Source organism: Apis mellifera, linkage group LG2 (genome assembly GCF_003254395.2).
Source record: "Apis mellifera strain DH4 linkage group LG2, Amel_HAv3.1, whole genome shotgun sequence".
Classification (NCBI taxonomy): domain Eukaryota; kingdom Metazoa; phylum Arthropoda; class Insecta; order Hymenoptera; family Apidae; genus Apis; species Apis mellifera.
This window is the reverse complement of record NC_037639.1, coordinates 9,895,482-9,919,588: the sequence shown is the minus strand read 5'-3', so window position 1 is coordinate 9,919,588 and position 24,107 is coordinate 9,895,482. Positions and strand designations below refer to the sequence as shown.

Genomic DNA, 24,107 nt, shown 5'->3' with positions numbered 1-24,107 from the left:
GTTGTGCTCGACGAGTTGTGTTCAAATTCGCGCGTATTATTACACTTAAGAAACATTGATATTATTTTCAAAACTGTATTTAGACTCCGCAGGGATGGTTGAATGTAATAATTAATTTTGGGGATCGAAAAAACGAATCCTCGTTAAATTTTTCACAAATGATACGAATCCACGAGAGGGTTGGTTGGTCCAAGAAAATTTACCGTCGGTGGCCCGGTAACATTTTCACCCCGTTCCCCCTTGGATCCTGCTCGTCTTAGGGTAATAACAAGGGGATCTAAGAGGCATTTTTCATCCGCCCAGTATTTTTTTCTCACTCGACTGCTGCTAATTCACACCGCTTACTCTCCCTCTCCCTCTCTCTCTATCTCTCCTTCCCTTGTCAGATTCTCTCCATCCTCCTCGCCATCGTTACTCCCCCCTTCCCTTTCCCTGGGTAAGAGCGGTCGGGAGAGGGAGGGCGTACTTTGTTCCCTTCCCAGGCTGGATGCAATTTTAATCTCGAATTCCGAGAAAATTACCTTGCCGTCAGAGCCGTTTAAGGGGCTACTAAGGTGAGATTGCCCTTGCTACCTGTCAGCCGGCTTGACATATACTATATTATGTAGCGAGATCGGCTTTTCTTGAAAACTATTTTCGTTTCGCCTAATTTCGTTCTCCGTTATCGTCTTATCGCAATGGAAATCCATGTATAACGAACAACTTCCTCCTCTCATCGATATTAGAAAATATCTCGTATCGTTGAATAGCTTCTTTTTAGCCAGGGATTCAGATTCTTCGAAGACGAATATCAATCCTCCTCCCCACAGGATGGAACAATATTTCTCTAATAGGAGGAATAATTTTGCGTCGTTGTATAAACAAATTTCGTCTTCGAGATTTTGCCATGCAGATTTTTTTGAAGAGAGGGAAGGAGAAAGAGAGATTTTACGTACCTGTGACTTTGTAAAGATGTCTCACCCCTTCTCTGAAAAAAATGTGATCACGAGGAGGAATGATTGCACACCACGTTTAATAATAATAATAACAATAACGACTTTATTGCCACATACATAAATAGATGGACATGGCCGATGTACAGCGTGTGCAAGCTGGATCACGCAACCGTGGATCCTTTTACAGTGAACTACACTTGCGCATCCCATTTCTTTACGAGCGAAAACGCGCTCCAAAATAAAAACGTTCCTCTAATCGCGTCTCTCTCTCTCTCTCTCTTTAAATCGTGTCCAGAATCGGGCGAAGAACACGCATACGTACACGCACGCACTATGAACTATTGCGTAATCTTAATCGCAGCAAGATACATCCTTTTCCACACATCTCTCTCTCTCACTCCATATTTTTCTCGTCCGATCGGGCTGAAAAAAGGAACTGCGAATCGTTGCCTATCGACTGGCCACGCGAACATTTGCGCAAAGAAACCAGCAGGAGAGACTTGGGAGGGGTTTAGATGGGAAAGGGAAACGGCTCGATCTAAGGGGGGGGCAGACGAGACAGGAACGAGATGACGAGATTCGATTACCAGCCGCTCACCTATCTGATAATCAGTTTTTATTAATATACAAGATATACATTCGCTCGATCGAGTCGAGTCGAATCGAATCGGCTCTTGTGCGTCCTCTTCTCTTACTTTTCCTCCCGTTTATCGTACAATCTTATTTCCTGGCGAGGCGTCTCGTCCATCTTTCACGGGATCCATAGCGGGACGAAAAAAATAAAAATAAAAAAAAGAACACGACGAGTCCTAAGAAACGAGTGCAAGCGTCCACGCGCCGAATTTCTAAAATTTCGAGAAAGCGGGAAGGCCGATCTCGAGAGGCTCGATCACTGGAGATCATCGCCATCTGCCGTCGATTAACCACGAACTCTCGGCAAATTTCGATCCCACCACCGTTTCACGCGTGGCCGAATCGATTCCGAAACGGATCCCGTCCTCCACGTCGTCCATTTTTTCGAGGCGTGTAGTGGTTGTAGTAGTGGTAATAGTAGTAATAGTAGTAGCGGAGGTGATGGCAGTGGATCTCTAGATCCGGTGGTATTAGCAAATCGATTTGTCCGCTTGGCACGTCCCCTCGGATCTGGCGAGGAACAGTTTCCCGTTAGCACAGGCACACAACTGATAGATGGTCGTGTCCCTTTGGCTCTGGTGTGGGGAGGACCCCGTTCTCGGGGAGTGCTGTTGCTGCTGCTGCTGTTGCTGCTCCCTGGACGCGTGGCCTTGGCTCGTTGGGCTGGCCGTCTTCAACCCTTTCATGAACAGAGTCTTCGCCTCCAGCTTGATCGCACCGTGCACGCTCTCGAGCTTCAGATCCGTTAGACAGGAAGCCGAGATCTCGTTCGCCCACGACTCGATTGCCACTTGTTGGGGGGCGCTGATCTTGAGGGATCTGGTCGCCGATTCCAATCTGTGGAAACAATCATTTTCACCCGCGTAAGATGAATTTTTCTAGAAAATTTTTTAACTTATCTTTCAGTCGACAAAAGTTCCGATAAATCGCGATTATTATGTACAATTTCGAGAGGATGAAATCATGGCCCTTAGAGTATTTTTTGTTTTTTAAAAATACAAATTTCCGATAGTACGACGGGATAGAACGAAATTTTAATCAACTATGAAATAATTAAGTTTCAATTAATCCATCCCGTGTGCGTGCGTGTGAAAAATATTTCCATCGCGAAGTTGTGCGCAAAATATGAAGGAAAAAAAATAGGGAAAAAATGAAATGATGAAATTTTGGAAATTGATTTCACGCGCTCAAAGTAATTTTCGCGTCGAAAAAAAAAAATAAATTGCTCTATATATGCATAACCCATTACACGCTCTACGTGTACGCGAAATTTCATCAAAATCACATTTTTCGAAATAAGCTTCCTTTTCTAAAACAGGGAAATAAATAAATACTTTTGCGACCGACTGTATCTCATCGATATTCATCTCTTTGAGTATTTAAAAAAAAAAAAAAAAAAAAAAAGAAAAACGATGAAAAATGCAATCCACTCCCAGTTAACCAATTTCCTAAATAAAAAAAAAAAAAAAGGAAAAATAATCCACTCTCTGAATTTCATTTCATTTCCAATCTAACTACCCGGAAACGTAAAGGAAGATGCAAGTTAATAATAATAATAATAACAGCAATACGAAGAAGCGGAGAACAGAGAATCTCGAGGATGCAGTCGCAAGGGATAAATAGGGATCGAAAATTCGCAATATCGCGCGGCAAAATAATACGGCAACTAGTCGACTTGCAACGTCAGGTTTGCAATAATCGATCCTTCTTCTTTTCTAAGAAAGTGGTAAAGCACCTTCCTCTCGATCGTCCTCTCCAATACCCCTTCCATTCAAACCCTCCCCCCACCACCCGTCATCGTCGTCGACCCATTGCTCCACAACCCGTTTCGGATCCTCCTCCTCCTCCGAGGTATTTCATATCTGGCATAAATCCAATCCTATGAATATAATTTTCCGCGCGAGCAAAGTTTTATTGTAATCGTAAATCCGTCTGTAAATTGGCCGACACTATCAATAACCGCGCTTCCATATCCGCTTCGATCCCTCCCTAAACTTCCATACCTTAATACGCCTCCTATTCTTACTAATACAACGAAACGAACTGACTGGTTTCCCCCGATGGAATCGATGTTTCGAAATCTACGACGATACAGGCTTAAGAAGCACTCGTAATATGAAAAAATTTGGAATCGAAGGATCCTCGAAGGCAAATAAAGTGTTCGCTTCCGTTGTTAAATCGATCCAAGTTCTCCTCTTATTTAAATTTTTTAAGAATGGAAAATTACACGACGAGTAGCGACGAATTTACTTCTTATTGGATAGCAACAAGTTTAATCGCGCCGCGCGTAAAACGACGGCGAATAAGAACGGTTTACGAGGCTTTTGTCAACCAGCGAATTCCCATCAATTACGCGATTTCACACCGAACCCGCCCACCACGCTATATATTTAACCGTGTTACCGCGAAGTTTAATCCCACGCGAGTGTCGGTCGCAGTCGGTATCCGACTCGATTATTTATAGCCGGCCACGGGGTTACAAGGAAAGTTGATTGGAATATCGAAACGCTATTTATATCGGCGCCCTGTGTATATCGGGGATGATTATCGGGGATGGATGGAGAAAGCTGATGGAAAATTCAGATGGCTTCGGATGGTCGGAACTGGGTCGAAGTCACTTTTAGAAACTTCTGAAATAAATGTGGGGCGCGCAAAACGCGGTGACTAGCTCGAACGAAAAATCTGAAAATGGTTACTCTCGCTTAACTTGTTCCATTATTTAAATCTATCTTCTTTCCGATGATCAGAGACATTTGAAGAAAATTGTTTATATTTTCACACGATCTTCCTTCAAATTGATTTTTTTATTTTAATAATAATTGTTAATCTTCGACCATTACCAAGAATCGTTTTACAAGGAATTATTTATTTTGAAATATTCGCGAAGGAATTGGAACGAGATGGAAAGCTCTCGAGGAGGAATCTTCCACGTTTCTCGCGATTTTTATGCCTCCCTCCCCGCCCAATCCTTTAGATTCGATGAACTGAAATCTGCTGTTATTATATTCCGTGAGATATATCCCCCCCTTCCTTTCTTCCTTTCATTCTTTCTTCTCGCGATTACCTGAGGCCACGGCCAGATTCCCCTCTGACCAGAGGCGTTTGAACGCTGCCCTGGAAAACGGCACCCCCGTCGCCGGTCACCTTCAACATCTCCGCCCCGACCACCACCTGCTCCCTGTCCACCGAGAAGAGAATTCCTCCTTGAGGGTCGGTTATCCGGAAGCCTCTCGACACGCAGTCCACACGATCCTCGCCTGTAAAGTGGACAAAAGACACTCCGTCTGCCATTTTCCGTCTCGAGCCGAGGATTGAATGAGTAAACGGGCGGGCGAGAAGAAGAAGAAGAAAAAAAAAGAGAAAAAAGAAAAGAAGGAAAATATCTTCGTTCTTTCCAATCGTCGAGTAGGAGCTCGAAGTTCGTTAAATCTGGTGGAATTGGAAATCACGTTTTTTTTCGTATCTCTACAACGGAATGTAATGAAGAGTTTAAGTTTCGTCGCGTTATTCGTGACGCGGAACGAATCTTTCGTTTACTTATTTATTGTACGTGCTTCGAATCGACGTGCTTTAAATCGCCGGGAAGAACGAAGAATTAATTCGAATCGTTCCGTGTCGTTGCACGTGTATATATATATATATATATATAGGTGTAGCATTTATTTGAATATTTGTGTTGGGGAGGGAATATATACGTAAATGTGTAAGAATTTTTTTCTTCTTTTTTCGTTTAAGACACTTTTAAATCCTCGAAGATGTTATTTCGCGTATTTTCTTTCTTCCGGGGGGAGGAAATTGAACGACTTTCGTTCGAGACTTTTTTTTCGAAATTTTAATCACCGTCGACGTTAATACGCCAGAACCTTCGACGATTGTCCCGACGATTTAGCTTTTCAAAGCTACAAACCGACGTGACTGAAACGTTCATCTCCATTAACGACGCGTGTATCATCTCACCACCCCTATGTTGTGTGCCATCGATATCTGTCCTTTTGTTTTCCACGAGGAAAATAGTCGAATAGTTGAAAGGAAAAAGCGGGGGGGGAAAAAAGAGAGAAATAAAAAGAAATATTCGTCCATCTTGAAAGGGATTTCCGGAAGAGAATTATTTGGCGATCCTGTAAAGTCTTTCGCAAAACCCGTGTAAATTTTTTTCATACGATTTTTTCCATCCCTCCACAGAGCTACTAATGCTTTTTCGCATTTTTTTTTTTTTTCCCTTTTTCCTCGAGGATTTCAAGCCTCGAAAAACCTACAATTTCACCCACCCAACTTTTCTACATTTCGATTAAATACCAACCGTGAATTACAAACATTTCGCGATTCGAATTAACTTCGACCACAATTTTAAACCCTTCCCCCTCCATCTCCTAGATTCGATTGGAGTGCTCTAACAATTGACGATCGCACAAAACACAACGAAAGAACGATCTGGAAAATCGGATATATCGAGAATTCGTTTCCAATTCTGATATCATCGTCCGTTCATTATTTTAACCGCAAAAAAAGAAAAAAGGAAAACGAATCGATTCACATTTTGATCGAATCACGAACGAGAGGGAGAGGGGGGAAAAAAACATTGGACATTGGAAAATGGACGTGTTACGCTCTTACCAACTGTGAATCGGGCGAGCAATCGGCCGTCGTGCGACCTGGCCGACGCCGTGAAGTTGTTCCACGACTCGAGAACCAGATTCTTCCCCCGTCTGGATCTGAGGCTGGAGGCCACCAGGGCATCCAGGACGGCGGCCTGACCTCTGAGCTCGATCCCTCCGGGCACCACCTTCAGGGAGCCGATTCCCTCCTGAAAGGAGAGGAAATGACTGTCAGGAAATAAACGAGCCTCTCTGTGTCGGCTCCCTTTTCTGGGTCGGGATAGATCGTCGAAGGAATAAGGAGAGGCCGTAGGCCTCCCCCGCGTTAAAATTCCTTCGCCTCGATTTTAACTGCGCTTCCGTTTCCTTTCCTCTCTCTCTCTTTTCTTTCTCCTCCCATTCCTTATTTTTATTTTCCCAACGAATTTTTATCCCACGAACGAATGAATAAGAGATATATTTTGATATACTTCCGCGCCATGATTCAACAGCGCGAAAATTAAATACCACCGACCGACATTATTGCCGTTTCAGACGGTTGAATAATAAATGCTGTGATGAGCTACGGGGCCCCGCTCCTACGCGCCACAAATCCCTCCCCTCTCCTTCCTTCTCCCTTTGCCCCATTGTGATCGCGGGGGTTCGTTTGAAATATTTCCCGCATAATATTGGAACAGTGGCGCGGGCAGAATTTTATTTCGACGCTGGCTGTTACACCAGGTATCGGAGCTGCTGCTCCCCGCTTAAGAGAAGGAAACACTATCGTATGACGAACCGTGGAATGCGTTATGAACCGAAACATATTGCGCGCGCATACTTGAGACCCGGGCATACCAAACGCCTAAACAAACTTGGTAGGCAAAAAACTTGGTGCTTAGTTTTTCGCCAGGAATTTCATCGAATATCGTCTTTCCTTTCTTTATTTTTCACGGATTAGAGCTACTTTAACGCGCCTCGACAGCATCTTTCTCAACGCTCTTTCAAATTCGAGTGGAAAGTGGAGGCGTGCAATGCAAATTCCACAGTGAGTTAAATAAATTTTGACAGATATACAGATATATTCCCTCTGCTGGGAAAAGTGGCTCAAATTCCTTTGCAGCGAATTTTCATACGAGAGGAGAATACGAGACCACGCTGTTGTTAGATTAGACAGAGATGTGTAATGAATCAGTTTCTAGCAGTAGCAATAGATCAACTGCGGTTCATTCACTCCTCTTGCGATCGTTATTAATTTAATCAAAAGCAAAGGAGACGAATTTTTCGTCTATTTTAAATTTACTTTTCTTTTAACACTCTTTCGAATCATAGAAACGTGCAGTATAGATTTCAAAACTATACATATTGAATCTCAACAGTGAATGCATTACTAAAAATGGCTTCTTTTAACACTCTTTCGAATCATAGAAATGTGCAGTACGGATTTCAAAACTATATATATTGAATCTCAACAGTGAATGCATTACTAAAAATGGCTCAAATTCCCTAGCAGCGAATTTTCACATGAGGAGAATACGCGACCACGTTGTTGCAATTGTTAGATTGGACAGAAATGTGTGATGAATCAATTTCTAGCAGTGGCAGTAGATCAATTGCGGTTCATTCACTTCTCTTGCGATCATTGTTAATTTAATCAAGAGCAAAGGAGATAAATTTTTCGTCTATTTTAAATTTACTTTTCTTTTAACACTCTTTCGAATCATAGAAATATTGAATCTCAACAGTGAATGCACTATTAAAAATGGCTCAAATTCCCTAGCAGCGAATTTTCACACGAGGAGAATACGCGACCACGCTGTTGCAATTGTTAGATTGGACAGAAATGTGTGATGAATCAGTTTCTAGTGGCAGTAGATCGATTGCGATCGTTGTTAATTTAATCAAGAGCGAAGGAGATGAATTTTTCGTCTATTTTAAATTTACTTTTCTTTTAACACTCTTTCGAATCATAGAAATATTGAATCTCAACAGTGAATGCACTACTAAAAATGGCTCAAATTCCCTGGCAGCGAATTTTCACACGAGGAGAATACTCGGCATTTTCAATCAGGTTTCTAGAAATAGCAGTTGATCTCACATCTTCGATTGGCTCATTCACTCCTCTTGCTATTAATTTAATCACGAAGGAGACGAATTTCCAATCGGGTGGATATCGTTAATTTTAAACATTTGATCCGATAAACACCAAATATTCTTCCGCGTACACGTTCCACCCTCCCTTTCGAGCGCCCGCTTCATTTTCCACCCCTGCGAAAATTCAATTTCGCGTTACATTAATTGCATGCCCGACGTCGAGCGTTGCCGTCTCCACGCTCTTTGTCCCTCGCGTGTTTTTTTTTTTTCCCAAACCGTTCCAGGGACCTGTCTATCGTGATCGACGATTCGTTTTTTACGTCGATCGAAAGTGGAACGAACTCTCGCGGTAATTGCGTTTCAAGCGTTTCGACCGACTTCGAGGCTTATCGTCTCCTGGAAATAGAAATAGATAAACAGAGATAGAGATATATATATATATATAGAGAGAGAGAGAGGAGAGATTGCTCGAACTTGAGCGACGAAAAATGCATCCTTTTTTCCCCTCGCCCCCCTATATACACTTCGTATACACGTGTTGTACACAAAGTCGTCTCTCTACATTGGTTTCCGATGATTAGCCACTCGATTGGAAGCAATCGCCGCCACGCGCCAGCCCGGTTCCGCAGTTTCCATTTATTATAGCGACCGATCACTACGAAATGTGGCCACCGGTTGGATAAACGCCAGTAAACTCCTCTCCCTCCCCTCCTCCTACCGAGTCTGACCGAGCAATCGCGGATTTTCTGGCTTCGAAACGTGTTCCGGGAGGATCCAGAGGATCCTCGATTAGATCCTCCGTCGATGTTCGCGAATTGGGACGGGATCTCCCTGGGGAGAAGATGGTGGTTTTAATCGCGGGGACGAAGAATTGGACGGGCAAGCAAGTAATTTTTGAAAGGAAAGGGGAATTTTTTTTCTCCTAGCGTTCGAAAAGCGCGTTGCGGAGGGACAGGCGGATATTAAAATCAGGCGGAGTGATTCTCGCGAAGGATACAGGGTTATAACGCCGGTTTTAAGGTTAATTTCGGCCGATCGTTACTTTCTACGAGGCTCCGCTCCTCTCAAGCTAATTCTCAGAAACGCCCTTCCTCAAAAAAAAATCTCACCCACCGAGGGAACTCGGTGTTAATTCTCGCAGCTAATTTCCAGCGGTCGGATACCGTTGAAAGTTTCCCCTCCCCTTCCTCCACCTTTAAGAATAATTAATTCTTCGCTCTTAAAAAAAGAAAAAAAAAGAAAGAAAATCTTCGTGGCAATCCGGCTCGATGCTCCTCCTTCTCCTCCTCTTCTTCCTCTCATTTTTTCATACGAATTAAAAGAAAAAAAAAAAGAAAAGAAAAGAGGGATAAAAGTAAGAAAAAAAAAAGGATCGAATAAACACGTCGCTCGATACGGAAGCCAGCACGGGAGAGTAGAAATTAGCAATTTCAATCTCGTCCACTCCGTTGCCGGGACGAAACTGAAATTAACTCTTAACAGCGTGACAAATTAAAAGGACGACGTTAAGGCCGTTAAGGGGAAAAGGGAACGTTTCGACGTTCCTCGGTCGAAAAGGGAGGAGGGGATGGATCCTATGCCCCCGATCCTTGTTTAAATTCCCGCAACCGGAAGCTGTGGAGCGGACGCGCATAGCTGCGGCCGCGCTCGTCCCCCCTCCCCTCCTCTCCCGGCATATCGCGGCCGCCGCTCGATTAGCCAAATCGTTCGGAAAACGATACGATCTCTTTGCTCTGTACTTAACCGTAACCGTAAACCCCAATGGCGTCGAGAGGGCCGTAGCGTTTTAGAATCGTCGTCGTCGTAGCCCTCGAAAAGGGGGGAGGTCGCAAAGCTAAAAGGCGGAAAACGTCGTTAAACTTTTTCACCGCGGTGCTACAACACCACCACAAAATTGAATTTTTCTCGTTCGGGAATAATTCGTGTTTAATTTTCGATCGAAGAAGAAACGAGAGAGAGAGATTTATTTGCTTCGAGTGCATGAATTTTTCGCGACGAGGAAAAGTTGGTCGATAGACGAGGTGTCGAGATAATACGAATACGAATTCGATCTCGAAGGAAAGTTCCTGCCCTCCGGTGGGTTAAAACGGATATCCGGGTCGCGATCCAAAGAGTGTCTCTCCACGTGTACGCTATCTTTGAAAGCGTGCACTTCGAATCTCGTTTCCGCTCGCGTTTCCCAGCCCAGAGCCGTTTAAATTCGATTTTTCCGAGTACATATTTTATCCAGCATCCCCTCTTCGTGGATCCTAGGTGTACTTGTGCTCGCGAGAAACGGCCAGTTTTCCAATCGAGTTTTCCCTTCCAAGTTTGGTCGGTGAAAAACAGATTTGCGAATAATCCAATAACATTAATCCGACGACGCAACGAGAGAGATCGGTTCGATAAAAAGACACGAAATAATTCGTCTTTCAGGATTCTCTTTTGAAACTTGTACTTTACCCCAAGTTCGAAGCATTTTCTTTTAGTCCATCGTTTATTATCGTTTCAAATACCGTCACGAAAACTGACTCCCCAGTTTCAAACTATAATCCAAATCGTCGTTACTTTGTTTCGCAACTTTGCAAACGAAACGCGAGAAAATTTACGTCCGACGTAACCGACATAAAATTACGGATCTTCCTTCCTCCTCCCCCTCTCCTCCCCCGACCGTGCACAATTTACATATGAAACTCGTATGAAATTCGACGTACACGCAAAGTCGACTTCCAACCAATTAATCGGGCCAGATAACAGCAATATCTCGGCCCTCATGCGATGCCCAGCCGCCTCGTGCCACCGAACCGTCGCGCTCAGCTACCAAAACCCATCCAATAATCACAGTTATGAAAATTAATCTATCGACACGCGATCAGCCCACTTCGCAACTTTCCTCCATTGTGCGCTATTGCGAAGGGAGAGGAAGGGGGATGAAATTAGCTCGATTCGATTTCGGGATGGAATCAAATCATGGATTCACCCGGAATATTATCCGCGTTTCCAGTTATTACAATCTCCCCCCTCGTCCCCTTTTTTCGTAATTCGAGGCATCATACGAGGCAGAATCCGTTGAAACGTCCCCACGTTTATTCCACGATAAAGATACTAATAATAATAATACCGTTCGTTCGTTCGTTCGTTCGTTCGCAGATTTATAAACGCGGATTATTCGGAGAAATTTTCTCACGTACCATAGAAACGCTTTTTCTTTGTTATTAAATCGCCTCTCTTAAACTTAATAAACAAAGGATTATCCGAAGAGAGGATTGTGGTTTCTTTTTTTGAGAGAGTTTACAATATGTACAGTTCTTGTGTAGGCTTCGATTGATTCGTCATTCCAGTTCAAAGAAATCTGTAATAGAGATAAGCTGATTATCGACATACATATATTCGTATACAAATCACCAGTTCGATTCGAGGAATTTTAATCCGCATTTGATATTAATTGTTATTGCGTCTTCCAATTGAGTTAAGAGGACATCGAGTCTCACTCGAAAAGAAAGTCTCATTGTAAACGGATCGCGCATCCTCGTACGACAAATGGACAGTTTGTAACATCAGTGTGCTCGATTTTGACTCGAAAGAGAGTCTAATTATCATTCATTCTGACCGTCGAATAATAGATAGTTTCTTTTTAATCTGACCATCTTCCTTTCTCGCGAAGAAAATACAGGCTTGATGCGAAAGAGCAAGTGCATCCACTTAACGATCCGCTGCAATATTAATATTAATATCGAGGGTGAGAACGAATACGAGAATACTCGAATTTCACCGTTTAACCGGTGTTCCACGCTCAACGAATATCGTTCGACCTAATATATTTTCAGCTCGCCGCTCGAGATTCTTAGGAGGTCCCGTTAGGCGAGTGCTCACGAGGGGGACGTAATGAAATCCAAATAACACCCCTTGCACGCGTATATCATCGTAACGACGCCGCTGCTGCTCGGACCCGCTTGCCCTCCACGCGGCTGCTCACCGTCCATAAATTAATACAAAGCGCGTTATTTACAGGCTTTCGAACACCCTCCGCTCTCTCACTTTGGCCCCGCCAATTTACCCCCGCTGTCCATTTTATTCTCATCGATCAATTTGCAGCCGGGATTTTTTTTAATCGATATTAACGTTTCACCGCCCCCTTCTCTCGGATGATGCTTTCTCTTCGGGAATACTCCTCGTGTGTCGAGGTACGTACAGGTGGAATGTTATTTGGATTTTCTTTTTTTCCTTTTCTTTGGTGAAGAGATAATAGTTTTTTTTTTTTTAGAATTTCGAATTTCACGAATCGAAATTATGATAATCTCTCTGCTGAGTAATAATTGAAGGGTCTCAAGGTAATATTGAATATAATTGGATAGAGGTTTATAGTCGTAAGTTATAGATTCAAATTTATATTTTTTTTTCTCCGAGAGGAGAGTTGGTACATTTCCATTATAACGGTTAATGGGTCGGTGGAGCGAGTCGAGCGTATATGGTTCTTTCTTTTTTTTTTTTTTAAACGAATTTCTGATTAAAATATCGATCGAATATCGAGCCTTCCGTGGTAATTATTTTCAATTTACCGATAAGCTTCTATCTTCCCTCTCCGCTCGTATTTTTCTACTATTTTAGAACGCATATTTTACGCGCGTGTGCAGTCGTTACGATACTTTCACAATATCCTCTCGCTCTTTTATTTTCCCGTTAAAGAATTTCCCTTTTCTTCCCTTTTTCCATGAAATGAAAATACACACGCGTGCATCTCCAGCCCGGCTATCGTAAATTTGTAAACAATAGTGCGAGCAAAACTTGTACATTTATACATTCGTAACATTCGTTGAATTCCTAATTTCGCTAAAATTTCAACGCGTATCTTTAACTTTATTATTAGGGAAAAAGTTTCTTCGTACGTTTATTCGACGAATAGTTATTAAAAAATTGTCACGATAATTTAAAATTCTCCTTTGATCGATGGAAAATTCTCCTATTAAAATTAAGGAAAACTTTGAATTTCCCTATATAATTTCGAGGATAACGAGTTCCTTGTCAACGAGGAATGAACGATCGTTGAAACGTATTTTATTCCAAACTCGAGACGGATGCGATTCCTCTGGAAAAACGTAAATTCTCAGAAGAAAGTAGTATACATTTCCCTTCCAAAAAAAAAAAAGAAAAAAAGGGAAAAAGAAAAATGTAGGTCATCGAATCGCGGGTACATTCATCAATCTCTACTCTATGGAAACTTGGAAGCCCTTTTATCTTGGCCGACCAATTGAGATCCATCGAAAATGAAATAAAAGGAGGTTGAACGTACGGTACGGTTTCTCTCTATCCTCAAAGCGCAAAGTACGATAAAGCGAAATATTTTCGCATACATATTAGTGGAAAATTCGAGCGTTCGGTTCTTGCTCAAATTTTTTTTCCTATTCCACGAAGAGATCACTATCAAAATTTCAACCATCCCATCCATCCTAATTTTTCTCCCTCGAACGAAATTCCATTGCCGTCTCGAAGATTCAATTGTCGCGATTCTTCCTTCATTTCGAACAACCGCCAGGACCTGAACGATCCTAAATTCCAACGATCTCATTAATAATAGACGATGCGAAACGACTGAATGCCCCTCCTTTCCTTTTTCGAAGGAGGTTAAACGGTTCCCTCCAACAACGCCTGCACCGTGCTTCCTCTCGTGTACTGTACTGTTAAACCGCACCGGTAATTATACGTATGCATGCAGTCGGTACGCGCACCACACGTTAATACACCTCACGTAATTATCCCGAGCCGGACAGGAATCGTCTAACTTTTGCAGCGAATAATCCGCCCCCTCTCTCTCTCTCGGTGGCGCCCCTCGTCGACAGTGACCATCCACTCCCTCTCTCCCTCTCTCCTTTCCCCCTCGGTTACATCGCCGCGGCGACATTGCAATTTCGTGTTATTTTACGTTGGCGCACGGCGCAAGGATTAAATCGCGGGGTGTGCAGCGATGGCGGACGTATCCGTGGCCCAGGATTTACCAACGTCCGCTATGATTTTCGTCGTAGTTGAAAACGCGGCAATACGGTTCGCCGACGGCGTTGATACATCGCCGGCCGGGATTAGTTCGTTTCATTTCGTTTTCGTCCCGTTTCCCGTTTCGCCTCTCCGGCGAAAAGAGGGAAGGAGGGAAGGAAGGAAGGAAGGAAGGTAGGATCCCAGGCATTTGGGGTCCGAGGGGGGTTGAAATTGCGCCGAGTGTCCGAAGTGGTGTCTCGAGTGGCGGTGGAATTGTAAGAATTCGAGGAACGGAAGGATTTTTATTTTTTTTTTATTGTATTTATTTGTTCGTTTATTTATTTTTTTTTTCTTCCCTATCTCGGAATCGAACGAATTAAGAATTACTCGCGAGAGAAGAGAAATTCGAGGGGATGGGATTTGTAAGGGAGAAAAAGTTTCGTTTGATGATTCTCTCTTTCTATCTTTCTCTCTCTCTTTTTTTCAAACGATTGCCGAAAAATGAACGCGGTGGTGTTATCGATTGTAGAATACACGTTGCAAACAAAGGTAACGTTTGATCAGAGGGATTTTTTTTTTTTTTTATCCGTATTTATTTAAGCTTGCCTGTTTACTTTGACACGGATACCTCGAAAGTTAGTCGCGCCAACCCTTTTCCACTGGATTCTAGAGAGAGCGGGGGGAGGGAGGGAGAGGGTTGAAACGAGGCACGAGAATCTCTTTCCCATCACCGATCGCTCCGCGTTTTTCTCCATTCTTTTGCCGCTGTATCGAGCGATAAAGTGGGACAGTGTCTAACCCATTCATTTCTCCGATGATTACGCGCCATTATATCTCGCTCGTTAAGCGAGAAGCTTTGCAAACAAGATAATCGATAAGAAGACGATTTTAAAGTAAGAAAGAAAGAAAGAGAAGACCATCCCCGACAATTTCAAAGAAATAAAACGAATTTTTCCTCTCACTCTTATGCTGCCTCTCGTTATATACAATATTCGAATCAATTTTCCCCGAATTGCAATCTGGACAATAATTTTATCCTTAATAATAAACACGAATTGTTTAACCCGTTGATAAACTAATTTCGTCGAATCGAGGGGTGAAATCGTTTAACGTACGCTTTCGACACTTTTCCCCTTCGACACATATATATATATATTATTGAGATAAGTCGAACAATAAAACGCGAAAGATAGCCCGAAGAGACGTGCACCGTAATGAGCGGTCTTTGGAGATCATTTTCTTACGATAACGAGGCGGGCTGGTAACCGATACCGAGCATATACTCGCCATTTTTCATCCTTATTATATTCCAATACCCGAATATCTGATGTACATATAAATCTATCTGCATATGGATAAATATAGTGCACATATGTATATATATATATATATATATTTATATACACATATATATTACGTACATTTTTTTACACTAATGGGAACAATTCTTTATATAATTTACAAAGGAGATGGGTATAGGAGACGGGGACACCCTAAGGGCATCATTAATGGCGCGGGTACAATCTGGCATTCCTCCTTTACAGTATTACTCCCTAGCCTCCTCCAGATGTCTCCTCCTCCCTCCTCGTCTCTTTCGGTTTCCGTCACCGGCCTTGCCACTTTCTTTTTCTTCCTCGATATAATCATTTATTGTATTCTTCGCTCTCTAATTAATCTCTGCCTCGAAGGGGACTGCTTTATATATATATATATATACGTTTCGAAAGACACATAGAGAAGATACCGACCCGGTTACGTTCCCCCTCTCTGTCTCTATCATATCTTGCCGAACTTTTTTTCTTTATTTTCTTTCTCTCCCCTCTCTCTCTCTCTCGTTCTCTCTTTGCTTTTGTTCCTCGCGTTGTTTGGCACGGTGGATTAAAAACGGTGGAGGCAACGCGGAGGGAGAAAAAAAAAGAAGGAAAAAGGATATAACGAGAAATATAAAAAATAAGAGAGAGGGAGAGAGGAGGCCAGGATAGGCTTTGAATGGCAAACGAGGCGACGCGGATACCGGGGGAAAAGCGTGGAAAAGCTGGTGAATAACGTGGCACGCATCGGCCGCGATGTTTTCGAAACTTTGTCTCGCGGAGACCGTGTTGTTTATAATTTTTAATAACCCGACTTCTCGCTCGTCCTCGCTCCCTTTGATCGCGCGCCACGGTATAATTACTTTATTTCGGGCCCGCGCCGATAAATTTCTCCGCTTGATGCACGTTTTATGACGCCGCGCCCACGCTATTCTCAATGCGCGTCACGGTCATGCTAATAGGTTCAGTTCGCTACAGGGAGAGAGAAAAATATTGTATTCTTTTTCCCCTTTTTTTTCTTCTTTTCACTACCCCTTCGAATCGAATGTATACCGGAGAGCACGTTTTTCGGAAAATACAAATTGTTTTCACGCGTCTTGAAAACTTCCGATATCCACGGAAGTGGATACGTTTCTCATCAACGTTGGATTCGTTGAAACCGTTTTAGAAATTTCGTGTATTTTTTCCTACTATCGAGATCTTGATTTTCTGAATTTTATTTGCTTTAAGTATTTCGAGTCTTTGAAGAAGAGATTGTAAATTAAAGATCTACGAAAATATAAATGTTAAACTAATGGAACAAGTAAACTTAACGAAACAGTAGGATTCGTCTCACTAGAATATTATTATGAAAATGTTTTTAACGAGATTAATATCGACGTAAAAATGTAATTAATTAAATATATTATTTTCACCCGAACTATAAAGCTTCTCTAATGTTAAAATATAATTTAATCTCGTCTCGTTTCATTTAACCGTAACTTTGATACACTCCGTTGACGCAGCTCCGTGAAGCATTCGTCCGCGAAACGTTCAACAATCCGTTCGAGGGACGAACGGACGAACGAACAAATTAAGAATAAATTTCGAGATGAAAGTAGTGGAAACGGGGAGTGGAAGAGATCAGAGAAGGAACGAAGCATTAGAAAAAAACCGTACTAAAGTCGGACAATCGCCTGTCACGTCCACCCAAAACCCGGTACGAATCGGCGGAAAAAAAAAAAAAAAGGAAAAAAAAAGCCGAGCGTGAAAACGTTGATCGTCGTAAAATGGAAGAAAAAATCGTAGGTTGGTCCACGGTCGAAATCCCCGGGAACGATAAACTCGTTGGTCCGTTGTTCGACCCGGTTCCAACCGGGCAACAACTATGGCACCGGTGCACGTTCAAAATTCATGGCGCCGTGCCCGGGTATACTGCATATACTTGCACTTGCACCCCCTCCCTCCCCCTCTCTCCCTCCTGTGTAATAGATATCCTTTAATACTAACGCAGCCGCTTATACGTAATGTATAACAGGGTGACCGGGGCCATTTCTCACGCATTTATTGGCCGGTTGGCAAAACTTTTCCGATGAATCAATATCGATTCGCCTCGTCCAATGTCCTTCCGTCGTTAAGCTCCCTATGTTCGACAAGTTTGCCACAGTTTCGCGTGCAAGATTCATTGGACGGGGGGCCCACCGTGGCCCAACCACGTGGAAAATTTCATTGGGGTATATATCTCGCCCAACTACCCTTGTCTTCAAAAATTCCACGAAATATTTGAAATTCGCGCCTATTGTAATGTCTCGAATCTCGCATTGGTATTGAAAGTTTCGAGCATCGTGACAATTGTTCTCCTCAATTTTTTGAAATCTTCGTTTAGGCTCTCGAAAATTCTACGAAAAATTTGAAATTCGCGCCAATTTTTAATATCTCGAATTCGCGATGAAAAGAATATTTCGAGAATATTGAAAATTTTTCGATTTTCGTGAACGTCGAAACATTGGACAAGGAACAAAGAAGTTGACGAGAGCGAGAAGCAAATTTCTTTTTTGTTAACAATTGGTTAACCTATTATAATGTCTCGAATCTCGCGTGAACATTGATATTGGAAGTTTCGAGCATCGTGACAATTGTTCTCTTCAATTTTTTGAAATCTTCGCGAATTTTGATAGACTTAGGCTCTCGACTTGCTTCGACAAGTTCCTTTGGCAAGAGAACTTTTTGGTTAAATCACGTGGAATACGAAGATTCTACGAGAAATTTGAAATTCGCGCCAATTTTTAATATCTCGAATTCGCGCAATGGCCGAAAGGAAACGAAAATATTGAGAATTTTTCGATTTTCGTGAATGTCGAAAGGGACAAGGAACAAAGAGGTTGACGAGAGCGAGAAGCAAATTTCTTTTTTGATATTGGAACTTTCGAACATCATGACAATTGTTCTCTTCAATTTTTTGAAATCTTCGCGAATTTTGATAGACTTAGACTCTCGATTTGCTTCGACAAGTTCCTTCGGCAAGAGAAGAACTTTTTGGTTAAATCACGTGGAATACGAGAATTCTACGAGAAATTCGCGCAATGGCAGAAAGGGAACGAGAATATTTTGAGAATATTGAGAATTTTTCGATTTTCGTGAATGTTCAAAACATTGTTGGACAAGGTTGAACAAAGAGAGCGAGAAGGAAATTTCTTTTTTTCGCCGATTTTTGTTAACGATTGGTTCCGGCGAATACAATGGCTATTATTCCGTTGATTAAATCAATAGATAGGAGGATCGTGTAAAAGTGAATCCAACTTTATTGCACGCTCCGGATAGAATTTTGTCCGCGCCACCAGTGTAACGATCATATTTCTCCGGGCGAGCGCGTACAAATTTTCATCATTTATTTACCCCGCGGAAACTGTTTTCGAATTTTTATCGGCACCCTTCCTATTAACCCCTTCCTTCCTTCCATGCCCCCTCTATCGATTCGCCGCCTGGATATAATTGGATACCGGATGGAAAAATGTGGCCAGAATGAATCGTTATGAATGAATCGCTGATTATGCCATATTTTCTTTTTTTCTCTCTCTCTCGATTTATTATTTCTCTAACATTTTTAGCTCAGGATGGAAATGGAATTCGAAGAGGAGAAATTTTTCAAAGAGTTATACATTATTCATCGAATGTTTGCTACACGGCTTTTTCTAAATCTTCGACTCTTGTCCACATTGGTCGTATGTATTCCTTTAGTCGATTGTTTAGTGAATAAATATGGCTACGTATATGCGTCTTTTATATCTTTTCTTCTGTTTTTCACGTATAAATGTATATTCGCACAGACACTTTCGCATCGCAAAAATCTTTTTTAAAATATCTTTAATTCATAACTTTTCATTGTTTTTTAATTCTTTGAATCGCGACGGAGTTTCCAAAGAATTAGGAAATACTCTACGATTATACACTCGATCGAAAGTGCGATTGTTTTAGGAAAAAAGGCCGATAAAAATATATGGAAAAATGGGATTATTTAAATCGTTAAATACGACGCAAGACGATACGAAACAAGGAAAACAAAAAGTAAACGGTGAAAGTTACACGAATTATTATCGTTCGTATCGAGCTATAATCCAAAATATAAACACGCGATACGATTTCGTGGAATACTTTCACACAAACGCGACGTCCTATCAATAGTAAACGTAAACTGAACCGCAGACGGCGTGGAAGGAGAAGACGGACTGCCAGTACGAAACAATCCAGCACAAGCTTCGTATCCCTCGACGATTTCGCGCAGAAACTAGGAAATTTCCGATCCAACCGCGTTTCCCTTTCCCTTAAAAAATTCCTCGTGGAAAGGAATACGAATATCGTATCCCCGGTTAAAGTTTTGTTCCCTCGGAAGAAACAGAAACGAGATCCGCGGAGTCTAAAAAACGCACCGCTAATGGCAAAGTTTTCGTGGAATCCAAAATCGCGAAAGTTTCGAACAAAAGACGAACGGAAAAAAAGAAGAAGAAGAGGAAGAAGAGGGAAAGCTCCAAACTCTTTAACGAAACGTAAGAAAATATGGGAAGAGATCGCGGAAGAAAGAAGGAAGGATTCACCTTGACACTCACCTGAAGCAACCAATGCAACTCCATATACGTGCAATATAAGCTTGTGTACAAGTGAATTTCTCTATGGATATACGAGGTAGGGTTATGGAAGGTCGATCCTGTGAGCGATATTACGAAGGTAGGGCATCTGCTCCCTATATATATATATGGCTAGTGTATACGTTAAAAGCCGTTAGTGTGCAATATAGTATGTGTGTGTAGGATGGCGGCCGACGTAACGTTTCGGGGTTATATTATATATTGTTCGTAATCGAAGATCTCGTAAGGCTTTTCGATCCGGGGCCGTAGAGATAGATATTGGAAACGTAGCTAGTTATGAATTTCCTTCTTACACGGCCAACTTTACGACACGGTTCGGCGCAGTAAATTCTGTTTCTCGAGAGACGCGAACATCCGCGATGTAAGAGAAGGAAATTTTACGACTGAATCCTGGTCGGAGAGGGGGAGAGGAGAATACAAAAGAAGTGGGGGAGGGGTATCGATAAAGTTTAACCGTCGAATTATTGGATTAGGGAAAAAGATGAGGGAAAGAGGAAAGTTTTAGAAATTTTGCGATACGATGGGCCAGGTTGAATCGTGTTATTCATTATTCGTTTAATTGTGCTCGATATTTGTTAACGTATATTCGTGGAGAGGGTCTTGACGAAAACATGAGGAGTAATTCTTGGAATATCGTGCAAATATTTTTGTCGCGACTCTCGCATCGAAAGATGAGGAGGAATAGAAAGAAAGGATTTTAGTTCGTGCGATGTGATAGGTGATGGAGAAGGATAGTGATAATGTTTAACCGTTTTGAATTAATTGTGCGATTAATTTGCGATTATAATTATATATGTTGAATTGTTTTTGAATATTCGTGGACGAGAGATTGTCGAAGGTTCGTTTATTTTGGTTGTAATGCATTCTGATAAAAAGAAGAAAGATGAGGAAGAATCGAAGAAAGAATTTTAATTCATGCTTCCTGATGTATTAAGAGATTAATTTGCGAAGATTCGTTGTAATCTTATAGAAGACGAGAAGAATAATTTTGATTGAATTATTAGATCATCGAGAAGATAAAGAAGAATCGAATTTTCTGATATGATATATAAAGTGTCTAATAATCGTTGAAATATTGTGGAATAGAAGATTAATTTACGATTATTTACTGTAATCAATTATTGATTTATGGTATTTTTGAATATTCGTGGACGAGGGATTGTTCATTTATCTGGATTTTTGTTAATGTAAAGAAAATTGAGCGTAAAAGTTTAAGATGTCGAATTATCGAAAGAAGAGGATATCGAAGAAAGAATTTTCGTTGATGCCTATAATGAAATTAATTTTCGATTGAACTGATTCTGATTATCTATAAGATATTTCTTTTTTATTCGGATGGATCAGACGAGAGACGATGAAATTCCAATTCAAAGGATCTTCTTAATAAAGTTTTCCATCGTCGAATTATTATTAAATATCGAAAAAACCGAAAGAAGGAAATACACGAAATTGAAAAGAGAATTTTCTTTCCATTCTATATAAAGATGATAGAATGAAATGCATACATAGCCATCGAAATCAATTATTATGATCGAATCATAATAATCCGATATTTTTAAATATTTTTAAGTATAATCGTCAAGATCGTATAGTTTGATCGTTATCCTCGATAGAACGAGATGGTTAATTTAATCGTCGAATTATTAGATTATTAAAAAAAAAAAAAAAAAGAAAGAAAGAAAATAAAAGAGGAGGAAGAGGCGAAATCGAAAAAAAGAATTTTCGTTAATGCGTTCCGGGATGAAATGAAATGAACAGTAGCTGTCGGATCGGAAAATTGATTTGCGATTGAACGAACGATTATCCTGTGTTCGATATGTATTTTTGAGCGTTCAACGATACAACGAGATAGTATCGAGGATTTGATTATTATTTGGATTTTTGTTGTTGATACACTCTCATCCCTGATAGTAATATCGAATATAATATGTTTCCCTCACGAATACTCGTCTCACATATATACATATCACACATGTATGCACGCGAGAGCGTAGATCATTTGCCGATTTCACATATGATGTTTATTAAAATAAATATGGCTTATCGATAAACATATTATAATAAACAAACTCGTGGATAACACACTGTGTATTAGCGTGGAATATTTAAACCGGTTGAATTTTTTATCCAGTGGATGGAAAAAAAAAAAAAAAAGAAAAATGGAAAAAGTCATTTACTTGCATTTGCTGGAAATTTCGAAATATATTGAAATCGGATGAAACGTCGGCATACGATTCATTAAGCGTTGCGGAGAGATGTATCAGATCGGATTACGTTTAATTAAAAGACAACGACGTGGAAACGACGCTTCCTTTATCAAAGCAAAACGGTCGTTGCCGAAAAAAGAGCCCATGAAATACAGTTATAATTAATCAACAACACAAACACTACCGATATAATCAAATCCAATTTGAAACTCCATTCCTTCGTTTACTCCTCTTTCTTTCCTTCTTTCGAAAATTTCCGTTGAATGAGCTTAAATTAAAAAAAAAATCAATAGAAAAATCTTCGTCGATCTTCGCCTCGATAAGAAAATTTTATATTCTTCGAGAATCAACATCGTTCCAATTCGATCAAACTATTTTTCGATTATTATTCCTACGAAAAAAAAGAAAGAAATCTCCAACAACAAAATGAAAACGAAAGAAACAACGACTCGATTGCCAATTGTCAAAATTGTTCAAATCAAGAGGAACGATTTAATTTTAACGGAAGATGGCGAGAAGCCGGATGGTTTTTGCATAGCTGGGGGAGGATTTTTCCCAACCGAGTTCCTCACTCGGTCATCAAATATGAATAGGCGGGAGAGAATGGTTGGGGAGGGGTATAAAATATTTGCCGGGCCGCGAGTGCATCGCGTTTTCGCGTCTCGCGGAGGGGGACGCTAAAGAATTTTCCACGGATGGATATGAAGCGAGCGAGAAGAGCATCGTGTCTCGAGAAATTTCAGATCCTACGCGATCCGCCATCCACTGTCGCCCGATAACGACGCGATTTTTATAAACGGACTCGCTTTCGTGAACACGGGTCGTTCCATTTCACGCTTCGGGGATGACACCGTTTGCATTTTATCGTTCCTCCCCTTAACTCTCCCCAAGTCGAGTGTTTTTTATCGAGAGATTGTTTATGAATTAGAATTGCACGGTTGATCCTCGTTCGACATTTTGATGTTTTTTTTCTTTCTTCCTTTTGTTTCTCAAAGAATTGATATCTGGGGAGGAGGAAAGAAAATTGTGAAATTATTGCGATCGATACGTAGATAGGTTTCCTCGAAGGATTTTTTTCTTTTCTTCGATAGATTTATTTTTAAAGGAAAATTAATATCGAAGGATTTTAAAAATTGTATATGTATATGTATGTAACGGAGGAGCAATCGTTTATATGTTAGGTAGGTTAGAGTAGGGGGGGAGGATACTTTTATTGGCGATACCGTCGAGCGCGTAATACGTTCATTTATGAAATATCGAGCAACTCTGGGGAATGAATTTAAGATGCCGCCTTAAGGAACCTTAGGCAAATGCGGTGTATGGCTGCTCAAGAATCCCGGTTTATGGCGCTATCCATCAATAAAGTAATTTTATTCGCAGCCAGAACGTTCCTCATCTCTGATCCTCGATGAAATACCAAGTTTACGGGTAATCGATAGTTTGCCGTAACATAATCACCTATAAAACGATCCTTAAACGTAATATCTGTCCCCAATTCCATCCTATTCTCCGATTATTTCGAAAAAATTTCAAAGAATTCTTCGACCATCTATCATTTACTGATTGGGCTTGTTAAAAATATTCATTTATCCGATCTCGTCCTATTTATCTCGAATATTTCCAAAAATTATCCTCCGATATCAATGACAAATCAGATCTTCCATTTATCGAAAAAACAATATTCATAATTAAAGTTGTAGATCAATCTTTGAATAGATTTCGTCCTATTTATTCTTCTAAAAATTTCCAAAAATTCTCTCGCATCCGGTAAACGGTACGACAACCC

At 41.1% G+C, this 24,107-nt stretch overlaps 1 protein-coding gene and 1 long non-coding RNA gene across 6 annotated transcripts in view; one reads left to right on the top strand and one right to left on the bottom strand.

Annotated features, from left to right (window-relative positions):
- LOC100578436 overlaps positions 1–24,107 on the top strand; it is a 141,990-nt gene that overhangs the window by 20,567 nt on the left and 97,316 nt on the right. The gene's annotated exons all lie outside the window — the stretch shown is intronic.
- Positions 1,011–24,107, bottom strand: part of LOC551772 (zeta-sarcoglycan) — a 214,760-nt gene continuing 191,663 nt past the window's right edge. For both annotated transcript variants that reach the window (XM_006565911.3, XM_624159.5), the window contains exons 5-7: positions 6,183–6,372; positions 4,633–4,825; positions 1,011–2,405 (exon numbers count right to left, since the gene is read on the bottom strand). In XM_006565911.3, coding sequence (XP_006565974.1) covers positions 2,039–2,405; positions 4,633–4,825; positions 6,183–6,372 — 750 coding nt within the window. In that variant the 3' untranslated portion in view covers positions 1,011–2,038. The remainder of the gene's footprint in view (positions 2,406–4,632; positions 4,826–6,182; positions 6,373–24,107) is intronic.